Source organism: Saccostrea cucullata, unplaced genomic scaffold (assembly GCF_032062105.1).
Source record: "Saccostrea cucullata isolate Sc308-1 unplaced genomic scaffold, CSIRO_AGI_Scuc_v1 ctg98, whole genome shotgun sequence".
NCBI classification, from domain to species: domain Eukaryota; kingdom Metazoa; phylum Mollusca; class Bivalvia; order Ostreida; family Ostreidae; genus Saccostrea; species Saccostrea cuccullata.
Genome location: NW_026928385.1, coordinates 294,528 through 310,708, shown reverse-complemented (window position 1 = coordinate 310,708; position 16,181 = coordinate 294,528). Strand labels below are relative to the sequence as shown.

The window sequence follows — 16,181 nt, the reverse complement described above, 5'->3', positions numbered from 1 at the left end:
ATCTCCAATAAAAATCAAATCGCGGAATGCATATTACATAATAATATTAATATAATACATAATAACATAATATTACTGTCTTAAATCAATAAAAATAGATAAATAAATCGAAGGTGTATATAGTGTCAGCTGATCTCAAAAGATAAGGAGCATGCGTATGAATTGTAAGCTTTAGACCTATTTTTAGTACATGGTTAATGGCGATTGACCTATCCTTAGTACATGGTCAATGGCGATTGACCTTTTCTTAGTACATGTTTAGTGGCGATTGACCTATTCTTAGTACATGTTTAGTGGCGATTGACCTATTTTTAGTACATGGTTCATGACGATTGACCTATTCTTAGTACATGGTTCATGACGATTGACCTATTCTTAGTACATGTTTAGTGGCGATTGACCTATTCCTAGTACATGGTTCATGGAGATTGACCTATTCTTAGTACATGTTTAGTGGCGATTGACCTTTTCTTAGTACATGTTTAGTGGCGATTGACCTATTCTTAGTACATGGTTCATGGAGATTGACCTATTCTTAGTACATGGTTCATGACGATTGACCTATTCTTAGTACATGGTTCATGACGATTGACCTATTCTTAGTACATGTTTAGTGGCGATTGACCTATTCTTAGTACATGGTTCATGGAGATTGACCTATTCTTAGTACATGTTTAGTGGCGATTGACCTTTTCTTAGTACATGTTTAGTGGCGATTGACCTATTCTTAGTACATGGTTCATGGAGATTGACCTATTCTTAGTACATGGTTAGTGGCGATTGACCTATTCTTAGTACATGTTTAGTGGCGATTGACCTTTTCTTAGTACATGTTTAGTGGCGATTGACCTATTCTTAGTACATGGTTCATGGAGATTGACCTATTCTTAGTACATGTTTAGTGGCGATTGACCTATTCTTAGTACATGGTTCATGGAGATTGACCTATTCTTAGTACATGTTTAGTGGCGATTGACCTATTCTTAGTACATGGTTCATGGAGATTGACCGATTCTTAGTACATGTTTAGTGGCGATTGACCTATTCTTAGTACATGGTTCATGGAGATTGACCTATTCTTAGTACATGTTTAGTGGCGATTGACCTATTCTTAGTACATGGTTCATGGAGATTGACCTATTCTTAGTACATGTTTAGTGGCGATTGACCTATTCTTAGTACATGGTTCATGGAGATTGACCTATTCTTAGTACATGTTTAGTGGCGATTGACCTATTCTTAGTACATGTTTAGTGGCGATTGACCTATTCTTAGTACATGGTTCATGGAGATTGACCTATTCTTAGTACATGGTTCATGGCGATTGACCTATTCTTAGTACATGGTTCATGGAGATTGACCTATTCTTAGTACATGTTTAGTGGCGATTGACCTATTCTTAGTACATGGTTCATGGAGATTGACCTATTCTTAGTACATGTTTAGTGGCGATTGACCTATTCTTAGTACATGGTTCATGGAGATTGACCTATTCTTAGTACATGGTTCATGACGATTGACCTATTCTTAGTACATGTTTAGTGGCGATTGACCTATTCTTAGTACATGGTTCAAGGAGATTGACCTATTCTTAGTACATGTTTAGTGGCGATTGACCTATTCTTAGTACATGTTTAGTGGCGATTGACCTATTCTTAGTACATGGTTCATGGAGATTGACCTATTCTTAGTACATGTTTAGTGATGATAGACCTATTCTTAGTACATGGTTCATGGAGATTGACCTATTCTTAGTACATGGTTAGTGGCAATTGACCTATTCTTAGTACATGTTTAGTGACGATTGACCTATTCTTAGTACATGGTTCATGGAGATTGACCTATTCTTAGTACATGTTTAGTGGTGATTGACCTATTCTTAGTACATGGTTCATGACGATTGACCTATTCTTAGTACATGTTTAGTGGCGATTGACCTATTCTTAGTACATGGTTCATGGAGATTGACCTATTCTTAGTACATGTTTAGTGGCGATTGACCTATTCTTAGTACATGGTTCATGGAGATTGACCGATTCTTAGTACATGTTTAGTGGCGATTGACCTATTCTTGGTACATGGTTCATGGAGATTGACCTATTCTTAGTACATGTTTAGTGGCGATTGACCTATTCTTAGTACATGGTTCATGGAGATTGACCTATTCTTAGTACATGTTTAGTGGCGATTGACCTATTCTTAGTACATGGTTCATGGAGATTGACCTATTCTTAGTACATGTTTAGTGGCGATTGACCTATTCTTAGTACATGTTTAGTGGCGATTGACCTATTCTTAGTACATGGTTCATGGAGATTGACCTATTCTTAGTACATGTTTAGTGGCGATTGACCTATTCTTAGTACATGGTTCATGGAGATTGACCGATTCTTAGTACATGTTTAGTGGCGATTGACCTATTCTTAGTACATGGTTCATGGAGATTGACCTATTCTTAGTACATGTTTAGTGGCGATTGACCTATTCTTAGTACATGGTTCATGGAGATTGACCTATTCTTAGTATGTTTAGTGGCGATTGACCTATTCTTAGTACATGGTTCATGGAGATTGACCTATTCTTAGTACATGTTTAGTGGCGATTGACCTATTCTTAGTACATGTTTAGTGGCGATTGACCTATTCTTAGTACATGGTTCATGGAGATTGACCTATTCTTAGTACATGGTTCATGGCGATTGACCTATTCTTAGTACATGGTTCATGGAGATTGACCTATTCTTAGTACATGTTTAGTGGCGATTGACCTATTCTTAGTACATGGTTCATGGAGATTGACCTATTCTTAGTACATGTTTAGTGGCGATTGACCTATTCTTAGTACATGGTTCATGGAGATTGACCTATTCTTAGTACATGGTTCATGACGATTGACCTATTCTTAGTACATGTTTAGTGGCGATTGACCTATTCTTAGTACATGGTTCATGGAGATTGACCTATTCTTAGTACATGTTTAGTGGCGATTGACCTATTCTTAGTACATGGTTCATGGCGATTGACCTATTCTTAGTACATGGTTCATGGAGATTGACCTATTCTTAGTACATGTTTAGTGACGATTGACCTATTCTTAGTACATGGTTCATGGAGATTGACCTATTCTTAGTACATGGTTAGTGGCGATTGACCTATTCTTAGTACATGGTTCATGGAGATTGACCTATTCTTAGTACATGGTTCATGGAGATTGACCTATTCTTAGTACATGGTTAATGGAGATTGAGCTTTGTGCACAGTTACATGTGTGAACTCTTTTTGCTTGTTCTGTTCAACCAAATAAATTATCAGTAATTTTCCATTCAGATAACAAAATCTTTATAAACTTTTAATAGAAATTGAAATATTATTAATATTACTACGATTGAGAATCACAGAATTATACAAGTGAATATTTAAAAAATAATTTCCGGAATACAGGACGGATGTAAATGTCACGTTCATGATTACGTAATAAGGTAGTCCTTCAATTGCAGACGTGTTCTTGTTTGAAACATTATCGATGTTTTGGTGCAAGGTACTCTTCTTTAATGACATTTTTTTCGAAGTGATAATTTAAAAGTACATGTATTTTTTATTACCATTTCAAGAATTTTTTTTATATATATGACGTCCACTGTTCACCAAATTCTGCTTTTAGAAGGTAGTACCAGACGTTAAGGAAATGGTTATACATTGATGTCGAACTAATATTATTATATTATTGTCTTTTTCTTTTGGAAGTACGTCAGGCAATAATCGTTAGCCGTGGATACGGGTAGGTGTATACTGCCCGACACAGAGTCCGATGCCCCACCCGTCACCTCCTTAAACACGTTAGGTTCACCGAATATACACCTCAATCCTAAAAAGGCAAACACTAACGCTTCTTTAAAACAGATTGTGTCTTTATCAGAAGAATTCAGCAGCATTTTAAGTTTTTCTAGCTTTCCTCTGAATATCTTCACCAGCGTTTTGTTGAAGGCCCCTCCCCCTGTCAGTAAGACGGTCATCGTTTTGGCAGAAGGTTGTTTGCCCGCCATTAACTTCGCTGATTGACATGCCTCCGCCAGTTTACAAGCCACGTGTTCGACAAATGTTCGCATAAGGTCAGGAATTTTGTAGGTCGTCGTCTGGAAATTGAAAAAAAAAACAATATACAAATGAACCCTAACACAGTAAAAAAATTTAACCACGGAAAGAGAAAAAAACCAAGCCCTTGATTTTAATTACTATAATTCTTTTAAATATTAAAGTGTGTCTATCAAATGACCATAAGTAACACAGCTTAATTTCTATCGATGTGATACTACCCAAGAGATCATGAGGGACTGTTATATTTATCTACAATTTGTCACTAAATGTACTTGCATCTAAAATAGGAAGAACGTTTTCTTCTATCCACTCCGCACCAAGTGACTTTGGAGGAGGTTGCAGATAAAACGGCAGTGAATCTAATTTCTCCAACACATTATTTAAAATTTGACCTTGACTTGCAATCCTTCCATCTGGGTCAAAGGTCAAGGAAGGATCATGATCACTTGCTAATTTGTTCATTACATAGTTACAGGGTGAAATGTCATAACCTTTACTGCCATGTACACCAATATTTGCGATTCCACCAAGATTTATACAGATATCGTAGGCCTGGAAAAGATACTTCTCTCCACACGGAACAAAAGGCGCCCCCTGACCACCAAACGCTACGTCCTTGTTCCTGAAGTTACAGACAAACGGACAATCTAAATACCGAGACACTGTTTCACCGTCCCCTAGCTGAAAAGTGTAACTTTGTGCTGGATTGTGAAAAATCGTATGTCCATGAGAGGAAACGAACTCTACATTAAGAGAATGATCATCAATGTATTTCTTGATTGATTTCCCGAGTAAGTGTCCGTATTCAACATGAAGTCGTATCAACGCCTCGCCACTCAGATTTCGCGCACCGGCTAGTCGTGAAGTCCATTCCCGGTCGTACGGCAGAGTGTCCGCTTTCACGATGCGGTACCCCCAGACGTCAGTTTCTCGGTCCCCCGTAAACTCCACACAACAGATGTCTAGTCCGTCCAGAGAGGACCCAGACATACAACCGATCCCCACGTAACTTGCCATGATTTCAATCGTTATCTTCATACATTTAAATTAGGTCAAGTGCGACGTCATGCATAGCGGACTGAATATTTCTTTTTTAAATACCACATAAACTGATAAACACTTACGGCTGACTTTAATCATTATAAAATCAATGCAAGACTAAGACAGAAAGCATATATTTATATATCATTTATGTGACATAATTTTACACAAGGCTGAGAAGTCTGGCCTTGAACATGCATACAACATAATCATGAGCTAGTACTACTTAAGAGTACAATTATCAAGTGTTTGACAGGTAATAAAAGTTAAAAAAGGACATTTGAAAAAAAAAAGACTACATGCACATATTAAGATTCATTTTCAACGTCTTTATACAAATATACATCCATTATTTATGTTTTGGAAAATTTTGGGAAAAAAGTTGTTTTTTTTAATTAACTAAAGCATCTACTGAAGACGAATTCTGGATATCGATCTTTCGTACAAATGTACATGAAATCGTTATCGTTACGCAATCGATGATTTTTTTTTATTATTATCCTACGGTTTTCTATACTTTTGATCCAGTGTGAGACTGTACTGTGAATATGTAACAAATCCTACATTTTCATGATGATACATCTTGTGGTGTTGCACTTCTCAATGTCAAACTTAATCACTAGTCATATTACATTATATACACCTATAATATACAATTGTAATCAGTGTAATCATATTGTAATAATTTGTTCATGCCCCCAGAGGGCCCTTGATTGGTGAATAAACCTATATATATGTCTAAAACTTAAAGTAAGAACGAAATGCATTGTGCACCTGTAAAGATTTCTTGAAGGATATACGAGATATCATTGTTATTGAAAATGCATCCATTAATTTTACTTTTGACAAATGATTCAGACAGTCACTAGAATTTACCTAAGGCCGTCGTATGTTTAATCTTTAAGATAACATTTCTATCTCTTCGCCCCGTCCCTACAGGTGGCTCCCTTACTTTTATTTTAACAAATATACCCCCTTCTACCGCTTTTAAACGTTATACTTAAACAGGGAACAATAAATCGTGGCACTTGTATATCATTGATAAATACATTATCTCTTTAGCTAAGTTAAAACTATCCATTTAAGCTGGTTTGATTTTCCTTTTTTTTTTTTTGCTTAACACTGATAGGAAAAATCGTTTCGAACGCAAAACTAAATGATCGACTTTTTCTTTCGAAAATACGTCAGACAATAATCGTTAGCCGTGGATACGGGTAGGTGTATACTGCCCGACACAGAGTCCGATACCCCACCCGTCACCTCCTTACACACGTTAGGTTCACCAAATATACACTTCAGTCCCAGAAAGGCAAATATCAATGAGTCCTTGAAACAGACCGTGTCTTTATCGGATGACACCAGGTGTGTTCCGAGTTTTTCTAACTTCCTTCGGAACACGTCTACTAGCGTTTTGTTGAAGGCCCCACCCCCGGTCAGTAAGACGGTCATCTTCTTGGTCGGTGTCCGTTTGTCCGGAATAGACTGGACATCCTGACATGCCTCCACCAGTTTACAAGACACGTGCTCCACAAATGTTCTCATCAGATCTGGAATTTTGTACGACGTCGTCTAAAAAAATCGTAATACACTAAAAGTTGAAAGCTATTATACCTTCAATCATTTATTTTTTTGATAAGTATATAAAACAGTTTAGTAAATTCGGTGAATCAGCATGGCCTTCACTGAGAAGGTCGCACTGATTGATCGACATTTCTGTCGTTTTGTGTGTCAGTGAATAATGAACTGAGAATGCAGTACTTACATCTAAGATAGGCAGGATGTTTTTATCTATCCATTTCACATTGAGCGACTTTGGAGGAGGCTTCCTGTAAAAAGACTGTAAATCTAGTTTTTCTAACACATTTTTCAGCACATGACCTTGACTTGCAATCCTTCCATCTGGGTCATAGTTCAAGGACACATCGTGGCAAGATGCTAATTTGTTCAACACATAGTTGCAGGGTGAAATGTCATAACCTTTATTACCATGTACACCAATGTTTGCAATTCCACCAAGATTTATACAGATATCGTAGGCCTGGAAAAGATACTTCTCTCCACACGGAACAAAAGGCGCCCCCTGACCACCAAACGCTACGTCCTTGTTCCTAAAGTTACAGACAAACGGACAATCTAAATACCGAGACACTGTTTCCCCGTCCCCTAGCTGAAATGTGTAACTCTGTGCCGGATTGTGAAAAATCGTATGTCCATCAGAGGAAACGAACTCGACATCAAGATCGTTCTTCTCTTTGAATTTCTTGATCATTTTTCCTATCAGATGTCCATACTCGGAGTGCAGTCGTATAAGTGCCTCTCCACTCAGATCTCGCGCACCTGCTAGTCGTGAAGTCCATTCCTGGTCATACGGTACAGTTTCCACTTTAACGATGCGGTACCCCCAAACATCGGTATCCCGATCTCCAGTAAATTCCACACAACAGAGGTCCAGTCCTTCCAGGGAAGTCCCAGACTTACAACCGATCCCTACATAACTTGCCATGTTAAATACACTGCTTTAAAATTAACTAGGTTACCAGACTGCTTAGGAATACTACGTACTAGAAATTGCGCAGCTCGTTCTACTTGATGCGACATAACAGGTTATCTAACACGTCTAATAAAAAAAAATCAAGGTGTATAATAAAACAATTTTATGATACATACAATTGAATATGTGATATATATATATATATATATATATATATATATATATATATGCACAATCGGGATATATAGGTCAGCATACAGGTATATGGACTTTTCAAAACGCCATGACATCATTTAAGGGTTGTTAATTATTAAAATATCAATATTTGGTTAAAATGAAATTTTATACAAAATAACGTAAAATTATCTTGAATTTGCAAAGTAATTAACACGCTCAATACATTCACATTTACAATGATTTTCTATGTTTGTGATTTCTGATCTGTTGGATATATTTACTGAACCAAAACACTGGATTTTTCTTAAATTATATATATATATATATATATATATATATATATATATATATAATATATATATATATATATATATATATATATATTTTTTCTAAATCTTTGTTATCAACATGTGCACATAACCAACATACTCTCTATATGGACTTTTCAAAACGCCAATATTTGGTTAAAATGAAATTTTATACAATTTAAAATAATGTAAAATTATCTTGGAATTTGCAAAGTAACACGCTCAATACATTCACATTTACAATGCATTACCTATGTTGCTCTAGATCTGTTGGTTTAAGGAAACCAATATTGAACATGCCGAGTCAAGACATTCACAAATCTTACAGTAATTTTTAATTTTTCAATATTTTTTTTCTCCATTATATCTTTATCTAGCGCAATAACCAACGTACTCTCTGAAAGGTGGCCTTTGGGCTGTATTCTCTTTAGAGAAGTGGACAGTCATTTGCCTAAATCCACATGATCTCAAAAGAGGCCCATGAGCCACTTCGTTCACCCGAGTCATTTTGGTCCTGCCATTCTTCCAAGATTTTCACCCTTGTAAATTTTTCTCTATTGCGGACCACTCTAACCCTAGAAGACAAGACTTGGTCAATTTATAATCTATCCGTATAGTTTTCAAAAAAGTTTCACCTTTTCTGATCCAGTAGTTCTTGAGAAAAAGATGAACAATTTTGCTCAATTTTTAATGGATTCTCTACTGTGGCCCCACCTTTCCCCTTAGGAGCCATGACTTGATTTATTTAATATCTACACTACTTCATGTAGTTTTCATCTGTTTCACTTTTTCTGGCCCAATATTTTTTTTAAATTACTCCACCCAATTTTTGCCTTTTCTTGATTATCTCCCATTGGAAGAAGACATGAGACTTCATCTAAATCTAAACTTCCATTCAGACAGAACACAGACAATGGGTGATCAGAAAAGCTTGGATGAGCTAAATTAAGTAAACAGATTATGCTGTGGCAGTTCACTTTATGCGAAAGTAAAACAAGAGAACAATTTAAGTTCTTCAAAATTTATTTTAATTTGTAACATCAGGAAGAGAAACATTCCTTTAACAAAACATACAGGAACTTAACATTAATAAATTAAAAACTCAAACATCAATGGCAATTTAGTTTAACTCAAATATTGTATTTCATTGTATGTAGAACACTGTGCAAAAACAATAAGCTTGTTAATTATTATGTAGAATAAATATCATTCACAGCAGCAAATCTTTAACATGGATTCTTGATTCTTTCCAATAAGAAAAAGGATTTCAGGATACATGCACAGCTTCAAGAGTATTTAAATAATAAAAATAAATTTAAAAAATCAATAATATCAAGATTCAGATGTAAATTCTTCCCGGTTACACAGAAAAAGTCTTCCAACATTTAATATCCTGTACAATCAGATTCTAAAATTAGATATAACCCAGTTAGGAATGACATCACAGTAAGAAGTGGTATTGTGGATGACTGGTGGTATTTTTTTTTTAAGTGACTCCATATTCTGATGACTGATATTTAAATAACTTCCTTAATAAATAAATATGTTTTCAACCACATGTTTAATATCAATGACTTGATCAGGACATACACATAACTATACATTATTTATATCATATTATAATAACAAATTTGTTAAAATTCAATTCTTTTAATAAAATATTTACATTAATATGTCTAAACAGCAACATTCTGTGATATCTCAATAGGCCATGCAAATATATAGTTAATCTTTAAAATACATAATAAACCATTCATAAAATTATAACGGGTAAACAATATAAAATGGATTTAAATAAAATAGTACACAAGAGGGAATAACAAAACAAATAAAATTTACCCCTCAGAAGGAATTGGTGGTTGACTACACAATATAAAATCCACACATGAAAACCCATTTTGTAAGACTTAATACTGCACACAAATAATGGATTACTTTGTACAGGTATACGTTTCTATTTATGGTTGCGTAGCTTAAAACCTCCTGTTTTGCATAACTTAAATATATCACAATTTAATACACTAAACACAGAAAATGTACTTGGAAAAAATTATAACGCAGGTAGTTGGTTTTGTTTTATTTTCTTATGAAAAATAAAAAAGTTTCTAAAAAACATCAAAGAAAAGATAATATCTATAACAAAACAGTTAACATTTGGTGATAAAAATTAACAAAACTAAGGTGTTAAACAAAATTCTTAAATTTCAGATGATAGATCCCAGCCTAATGAGTTCAAACATGGAATGCGCCATTTAACAGTGCCATTCAAAGAAAATGCAATCAAATGCAAGACAAATAAAACCATGCGATATGATAGATACTTACTTTCCTGGAGCTGTTGAGTAACAGCTAACTATGCCCATGATATGTTTTATGTTATCACTTCTTCTACATACTGACTAAAACAAGAAGATGTATTTTCTGCCAATGTAACCCTACTAAGCTGAACAACAATTTCCCCCTTTTTGGCCCCATGGCAACTTTCTATATGGATTTCTTAAATAAACTTGTAGTGATAGCCTCACATTCTGCTTCTTAATGCAAGCACGTTTTAAACTAACAGCCAAATGCTATAAATCATGACAAAATGAATATCTTTTGTCACGTTTGTGAATTTGTAATGTAATTATAGTCCCTGTAACAGAACAGTAGCTGAGAGGTTTCTCTATCCACTAAGTGAATCCTGATAAATGCTGTCACCGTCCGTTCTGTTTTTGGTTCTGTAGATTATAATTCTCTATTTCTGCATTAGCTTCCTCCTCCTCCAGGGCCAGTATCTGGTCGTAACTCATCTGCTCACAGCTGCCCCCGCGCCGAATCTTAATCAGGGCACAGATCTTCTCCCAGTGTCTGCGATTGTCGACCACTGTGTCCCTCACAATCTCTGATGCAGGAAACAAATCAGCCAACAACCTAAAAAGAACAAAATTTTGAATCTCATACCTGCAATAAACAAAATCAACTAAATGTAGTGACCAAAGGATGAAATTATACCACTCAGTGGATGGAATGGTAACTGAATGCTCACTGAAAGAACCTTTGCCAGTGACTTTTCTGTGATCTTTCAGTTATCATTCAGTCTACTGAATGGCGGGTACTTTCAGTGCCCTTTCAGTTTTCTTTATGTCAACTATCAACTTCCAACTGGAGAAAATAGATAAGACACATATAAAACATTTTGAAACACTCTTTTGCCAGTGACCTTGATCTTACTTGAATGACCTTAGGTCAAGGCCAATACATACTCTCAGATCATATACTTTATTTTTATTTTATAAGTATGTGCTTCTGATGTTCTGGATCACAAGCTATGATCATATTCTCCTGTAAATGACATTTGAATTTGATCCAATGATTGGGACCAACTCCAACCAAGGTTAAAACACATAACCAGGTCAAAAGGAATCTATGTATGATGTACAAACTTTGAATGATTCTCCTTATTATAGAGTTGGCTAAAATTTTAATTCTTAGGTTGAGGTCAGATCTTCTCTATTACAAGGTTATAGTTCAGACAAAATTGCTTAGACAAATGAACAAGAGGAAATCTTTTTACTTCTCGCCCAAAATAATTCTATTTAGTATATGATTGTTATCTTTTTTTTTACTGACTTGTACACGGGGAGAGCTATGTGATCCAAGAATCCAATCTGAAGGTCTGGAATCCTGGCTCGTTCTCTGTCCATCATTTCTGCTGGCTTCTGGCCCAGGGACTTCTCCATATCTCCCTGGGAGAAAAACTCCCTGTAGATCAAAGCCTGTATGGTAAAAATCCTGACAATTACAACACTGACATAATGGCATCATGGGTCTTTACTTAAAATATAAATAATTATGCTGTTACTGACTCTAACATTGTGATGCATCCTTAGCTTCTAGTCCAAATTTCAATCATCTTTAAAATGCTTATGAACTAGGAAGTGAAACTTAAAATCTGAAGATTAAAGCACTCTTGTAACCCTATTACTGAAGAAAAACACTTGACCAGAAAATCTCACTTGAGCCTTTGGCCCATCTGAGCCACTAACTTTACTTACCGCTACATGTTTAGTGTTGTCCCATGGCTTGGTTTGGTCTGACAAATCTGAAGCGGTCATAAGTAAACAGAGCAGCAAGGAGTGATGTCTCTCATTCTTATTATCGTAGCCAACTAAAAATAAAAGGAAAGTCACATCAATCAATATACACAGAATTCCCTCCCTCACTTCTTTCAGTTACTGCTTCCAAAATTCAACAAAACAAAACATTGAATCTCCATATTATATCCTCAACATCATTAAATAAAGCTAATTTGCTGAGGGTCAGTCATGAGTTTTGGGTGGTGAGGGAGAGTGATTACATTTACTACAATTACCCATTTCTTTGAAAGCATTCATGATTTTTAGATGGCGATGAAAGTCATTTCCCTTTAGTAGTCCTTAGGACTATTCATCATATTTTAATGGTGTGAGAGAGTTTATAATTATGTACCTTCAGCTGTATCTTATGAGACTATTCATGATATGCTGAGTGAGAAATTAATAAAGTCAAACATAGTTATCTTGAACCTGATGGGGTTGAGAAAAAAACTTTGAGATATCCAAGGATTCGAGATATCGAGGGTAAAAAACTTAAAGAATATGTGGTTGGGACTTCCACGTATCCATGGTATTTGAGATATCAGAGTTTGAGATACCAAAGTTCAACTGCATTTGCCTTTAGCCATACCTTTGAGACTATTCATGCTCATTAAAGCTGAACACTTCTCATAAATAGGCACCATCAGACGGGTATATAAACCCTTTGATTCTGTTACACCTGATTGACCACTTGACACTCATGTAGTATTACTTTTGTGGTCTTAGATATTTTGAGTTTATTCCATGTTTTTATGTGCATTTTCTGTTTGTAAATGATGTATTCACTTGTATTTTTCATGATAGTTTTTTCCTGTTTTGAAAAAATGCGTAAAATTTGATAAAATCATCACAACCGAATAGCAAGGCAGTGTGAGATACTGTAAATGTATTATATTTAGCGTGTACGATATTTAGCGGAAAAAGATTTTTAAACAAGTTAGCGTAGATTTGATTTAACGCATTTCTTTATGTTCTTATTCATGTATCAATGTTTAAGAAATTTAGCGATGTACTTGAATTAGCGGAAGTATCTTTCTGCCAAAAGCGCTAAAAAGAATACACCACCAAATGTAATACGTTTACAGTATATGTCTACACTAGTGGGACCTCTACAGCGAAATACATGTACATTTAACTTTAAGTGATCTGCTCCTTATATAAGGGTTGTAGGGGATAGCGTCATTGAACAGGAAATATGGTGGACTATGCCTTTTTATAAGTAGTGTTCAGCTTTAAGTGGTAGAGTTTATAATTACCTTTAGCCATTTCTTTGAGACTATTCATGATCTTTAAGTGGTAGAGATTATATTTACCTATAGACATTTCTTTGAGACTATTCATGATCTTTAAATGATAGAGTTTATATTACCTTTAGCCATTTCTTTAAGACTACTGTAGATCACTAAATTTTCGCGACACCTTATTTTTGCGAGATTGTCATTGACTCTTTGTAAGCGAGACATAATTTTCACGAATAGTTGTTATTCCTCTATATAATCGTATGGAATACTTTTATACGCGAGAATTCAATTTTCGCGAATGCATTGTCTCGCGTAATTACGCGGAAATAAAGTTCGCGCAAATAAAAAGTGATTTACAGTATTCATGATCTTTAAGTGGTAGAGTTTATTTGAGACTATTCATGATCTTTAAGTGGTAGAGTTTATATTTACCTTTAGCCATTTCTTTGAGACTATTCATGATCTTTAAGTGGTAGAGTTTATATTTACCTTTAGCCATTTCTTTGAGACTATTCATGATCTTTAAGTGGTAGAGTTTATTTGAGACTATTCATGATCTTTAAGTGGTAGAGTTTATATTTACCTTTAGCCATTTCTTTAAGACTATTCATGATCTTTAAGTGGTGAGAGAGATCTGTGGCCAGAATGATGTCCCTGACAAGATCTAACACTGAGGTGTAATCCTTACTACTCAAGTTCTCAAATATATTACAGCCCTCCGTGTTCACTATACACATAGTCTGGGCAAAATGGTGTCTCTGAAAAATCATTTAACAGATTCCAAGTCTTGTTTTAGATAATACATGTATTTCAAATCAATTTCATAATCAATCATGCAATCTCATTAACTTACGAAATCTACTTATGTGTGAAAGAATTCTTATAGAGCCATATGTTATAGCTTCTTCTGCTTCATAAAACAACACAAACAGAACAGTACCTCCATTACGGATCCCTCAGAGCTGTACAGGGCAGCCAGCACAGATTTCTAAAATCAATCACACATGTACATATATATTTCATGAAACAATAATCAACCAAATAATTGCAATAAAACTTTAAATTTGGGTAATCAAATGAAGAATATACATGTAATTCTTTTACAGAATTTAAATTTGGGTAATCAAATGAAGAATATAATTCTTTTACAGAACTACTCTAAATCATGAAACCTTTCTCTTATACCTGGTAAATACAATATTATATGTAATGTAAACTATATATTTTTCTTTTTGTTACTTTGTAAATACATGCAGAGAATATAAACTAAACCCGTTCCCTTTACTGAGCAAACATCAGCTTTACTTCTTTATTCAAAATCAATGCACATTACTGATTTGTAATGGAACATTTATATATTTATCATGTTTATCATTTTATACAATCTTTACCACTCATTGGATATTTTTTTTCCATATCCGAGTACTACTTTGATGTAACAATGGGTTTTGTGTGAAAGTGATGAAAATAATGTGGATTCAAATACACATTGTTTAATTTATGTATAAAGCGTGTGATTAAAAGAATCTCTCATGATTTGTGACTGGATACAATTTTATCCAACTAGTTGAGCCAGAAGCTCTAACATAGAAAATATACATCTTGTTACATCAAACTCATATCCAATTACAACCACTGGAGATCCTATGTACATATGAGTATTTATATTTGCAAATTTTCTACTTTACCTATTGAAAGTAATGTGTTTATTGCAATACTGTAGATCACTCAATTTTCGCGACACCTTATTTTTGCGAGATAGTCACTGACTCTTTCTTAGCGAGACAAAATTTTCACGAATTGTGGTCATTGCTTTATATAATCTTAAGGAATTCTATTATATGTGAGAATGAAATTTTCGCGAGCATACCTCCTCGCGTAATTACGCGAAAATAAAGTTATCGCGAATAAAAAGTGATTTACAGTAACTGTCTAGATACAGGTTCCTCATGTCAAAAATGTTTGATGTAAATTCTCAGTGACGTCATAAAGCATCAACCCATAATCAATGGATTACATACGTGCCATTGAGTTTGAAAAATAAAACATTTCACACAATATGTCATAATCAGGCAAATATAAATACGAATGTCACAAATGTAAATATAAGAAATAAGGTATCATTTTTAAACATCTATTGGGCTATAAATGCAGTTGGTACGATATCAAATTTAATGAAAGGCCATTAGGGCTTCATGGAAATTGATCTTGTGACCAACCCGTATTTATAATCTGATAGATGTTTAAATACGATACTTTATTTCTTAAATAATTTTCATATAGCAGGCTACATACAAAGAGCGCTTGTACATGTTAGTCATATAACCTGGCATACTGAGGTGTAAACTAAGACATTAACATACAGTACATGAACATGCTATAAATGTGACACCACTTTGTCAATCCTGATTACTTACTGAAGCCAACTGATACTGATTATTTGTACCCCGGTGATCCAAATCATGACACAAGCACGACACAAATAATGCTAACAGCTCTATATCACTGAAAGAGGGAAAACAGTTCATTACGACATCTCATTCCACAGTCTACCAACAGCAAATCATAGCATCATGTGTACACAGAAAGTTACACGTCTTCCTCCCAACTGTCCCAAATATCTCTAGAGTTTAAAGCATTTTGGTTTATGGACTTGCTGTATATACATGACACATATGATTTTCATTTATCCAATAATCCATGCTCCTGCT

General features: G+C 34.7%; 3 protein-coding genes across 6 annotated transcripts in view; all 3 read right to left on the bottom strand.

Moving 5' to 3' along the window:
• Positions 1-3,332: 3,332 nt before the first annotated feature.
• Positions 3,333-5,163, bottom strand: LOC134277436 (anhydro-N-acetylmuramic acid kinase-like). The gene is made up of 2 exons (XM_062759773.1): positions 4,371-5,163; positions 3,333-4,132 (listed from the first exon to the last, which is right to left on the bottom strand). Exons 1-2 carry the CDS (start codon positions 5,130-5,132, stop codon positions 3,716-3,718), a joined length of 1,179 nt encoding a protein of 392 aa, XP_062615757.1. The 5' UTR covers positions 5,133-5,163; the 3' UTR covers positions 3,333-3,715.
• A 90-nt stretch (positions 5,164-5,253) lies between these two features.
• On the bottom strand, positions 5,254-7,719 carry LOC134277437 (anhydro-N-acetylmuramic acid kinase-like). Its single transcript, XM_062759774.1, has 2 exons — positions 6,898-7,719; positions 5,254-6,704 (listed from the first exon to the last, which is right to left on the bottom strand). The coding sequence occupies exons 1-2, from the start codon at positions 7,636-7,638 to the stop codon at positions 6,288-6,290; spliced, it is 1,158 nt and encodes a 385-aa protein (XP_062615758.1). The 5' UTR covers positions 7,639-7,719; the 3' UTR covers positions 5,254-6,287.
• A 1,397-nt stretch (positions 7,720-9,116) lies between these two features.
• LOC134277435 (cGMP-dependent 3',5'-cyclic phosphodiesterase-like) overlaps positions 9,117-16,181 on the bottom strand; it is a 57,754-nt gene continuing 50,689 nt past the window's right edge. For all 4 annotated transcript variants that reach the window (XM_062759769.1, XM_062759771.1, XM_062759768.1 and 1 more), the window contains 6 exons: positions 15,888-15,975; positions 14,411-14,458; positions 14,054-14,228; positions 12,149-12,261; positions 11,724-11,869; positions 9,117-11,024 (listed from right to left, as the gene is read on the bottom strand). In XM_062759769.1, the coding sequence (XP_062615753.1) occupies positions 10,808-11,024; positions 11,724-11,869; positions 12,149-12,261; positions 14,054-14,228; positions 14,411-14,458; positions 15,888-15,975 (787 nt within the window). In that variant the 3' untranslated portion in view covers positions 9,117-10,807. The remainder of the gene's footprint in view (positions 11,025-11,723; positions 11,870-12,148; positions 12,262-14,053; positions 14,229-14,410; positions 14,459-15,887; positions 15,976-16,181) is intronic.

Coding starts and splice junctions, on each gene's coding strand:
- LOC134277436 (XM_062759773.1), bottom strand. CDS start 5,132: ATGAAGATAACGATTGAAATCATGGCAAGTTACGTGGGGATCGGTTGT. Junction 4,133..4,370: donor ACGTTCTTCCTATTTTAGAT/GCAAGTACATTT, acceptor TTCAATTTCCAG/ACGACGACCTACAAAATTCC.
- LOC134277437 (XM_062759774.1), bottom strand. CDS start 7,638: ATGGCAAGTTATGTAGGGATCGGTTGTAAGTCTGGGACTTCCCTGGAA. Junction 6,705..6,897: donor ACATCCTGCCTATCTTAGAT/GTAAGTACTGCA, acceptor CGATTTTTTTAG/ACGACGTCGTACAAAATTCC.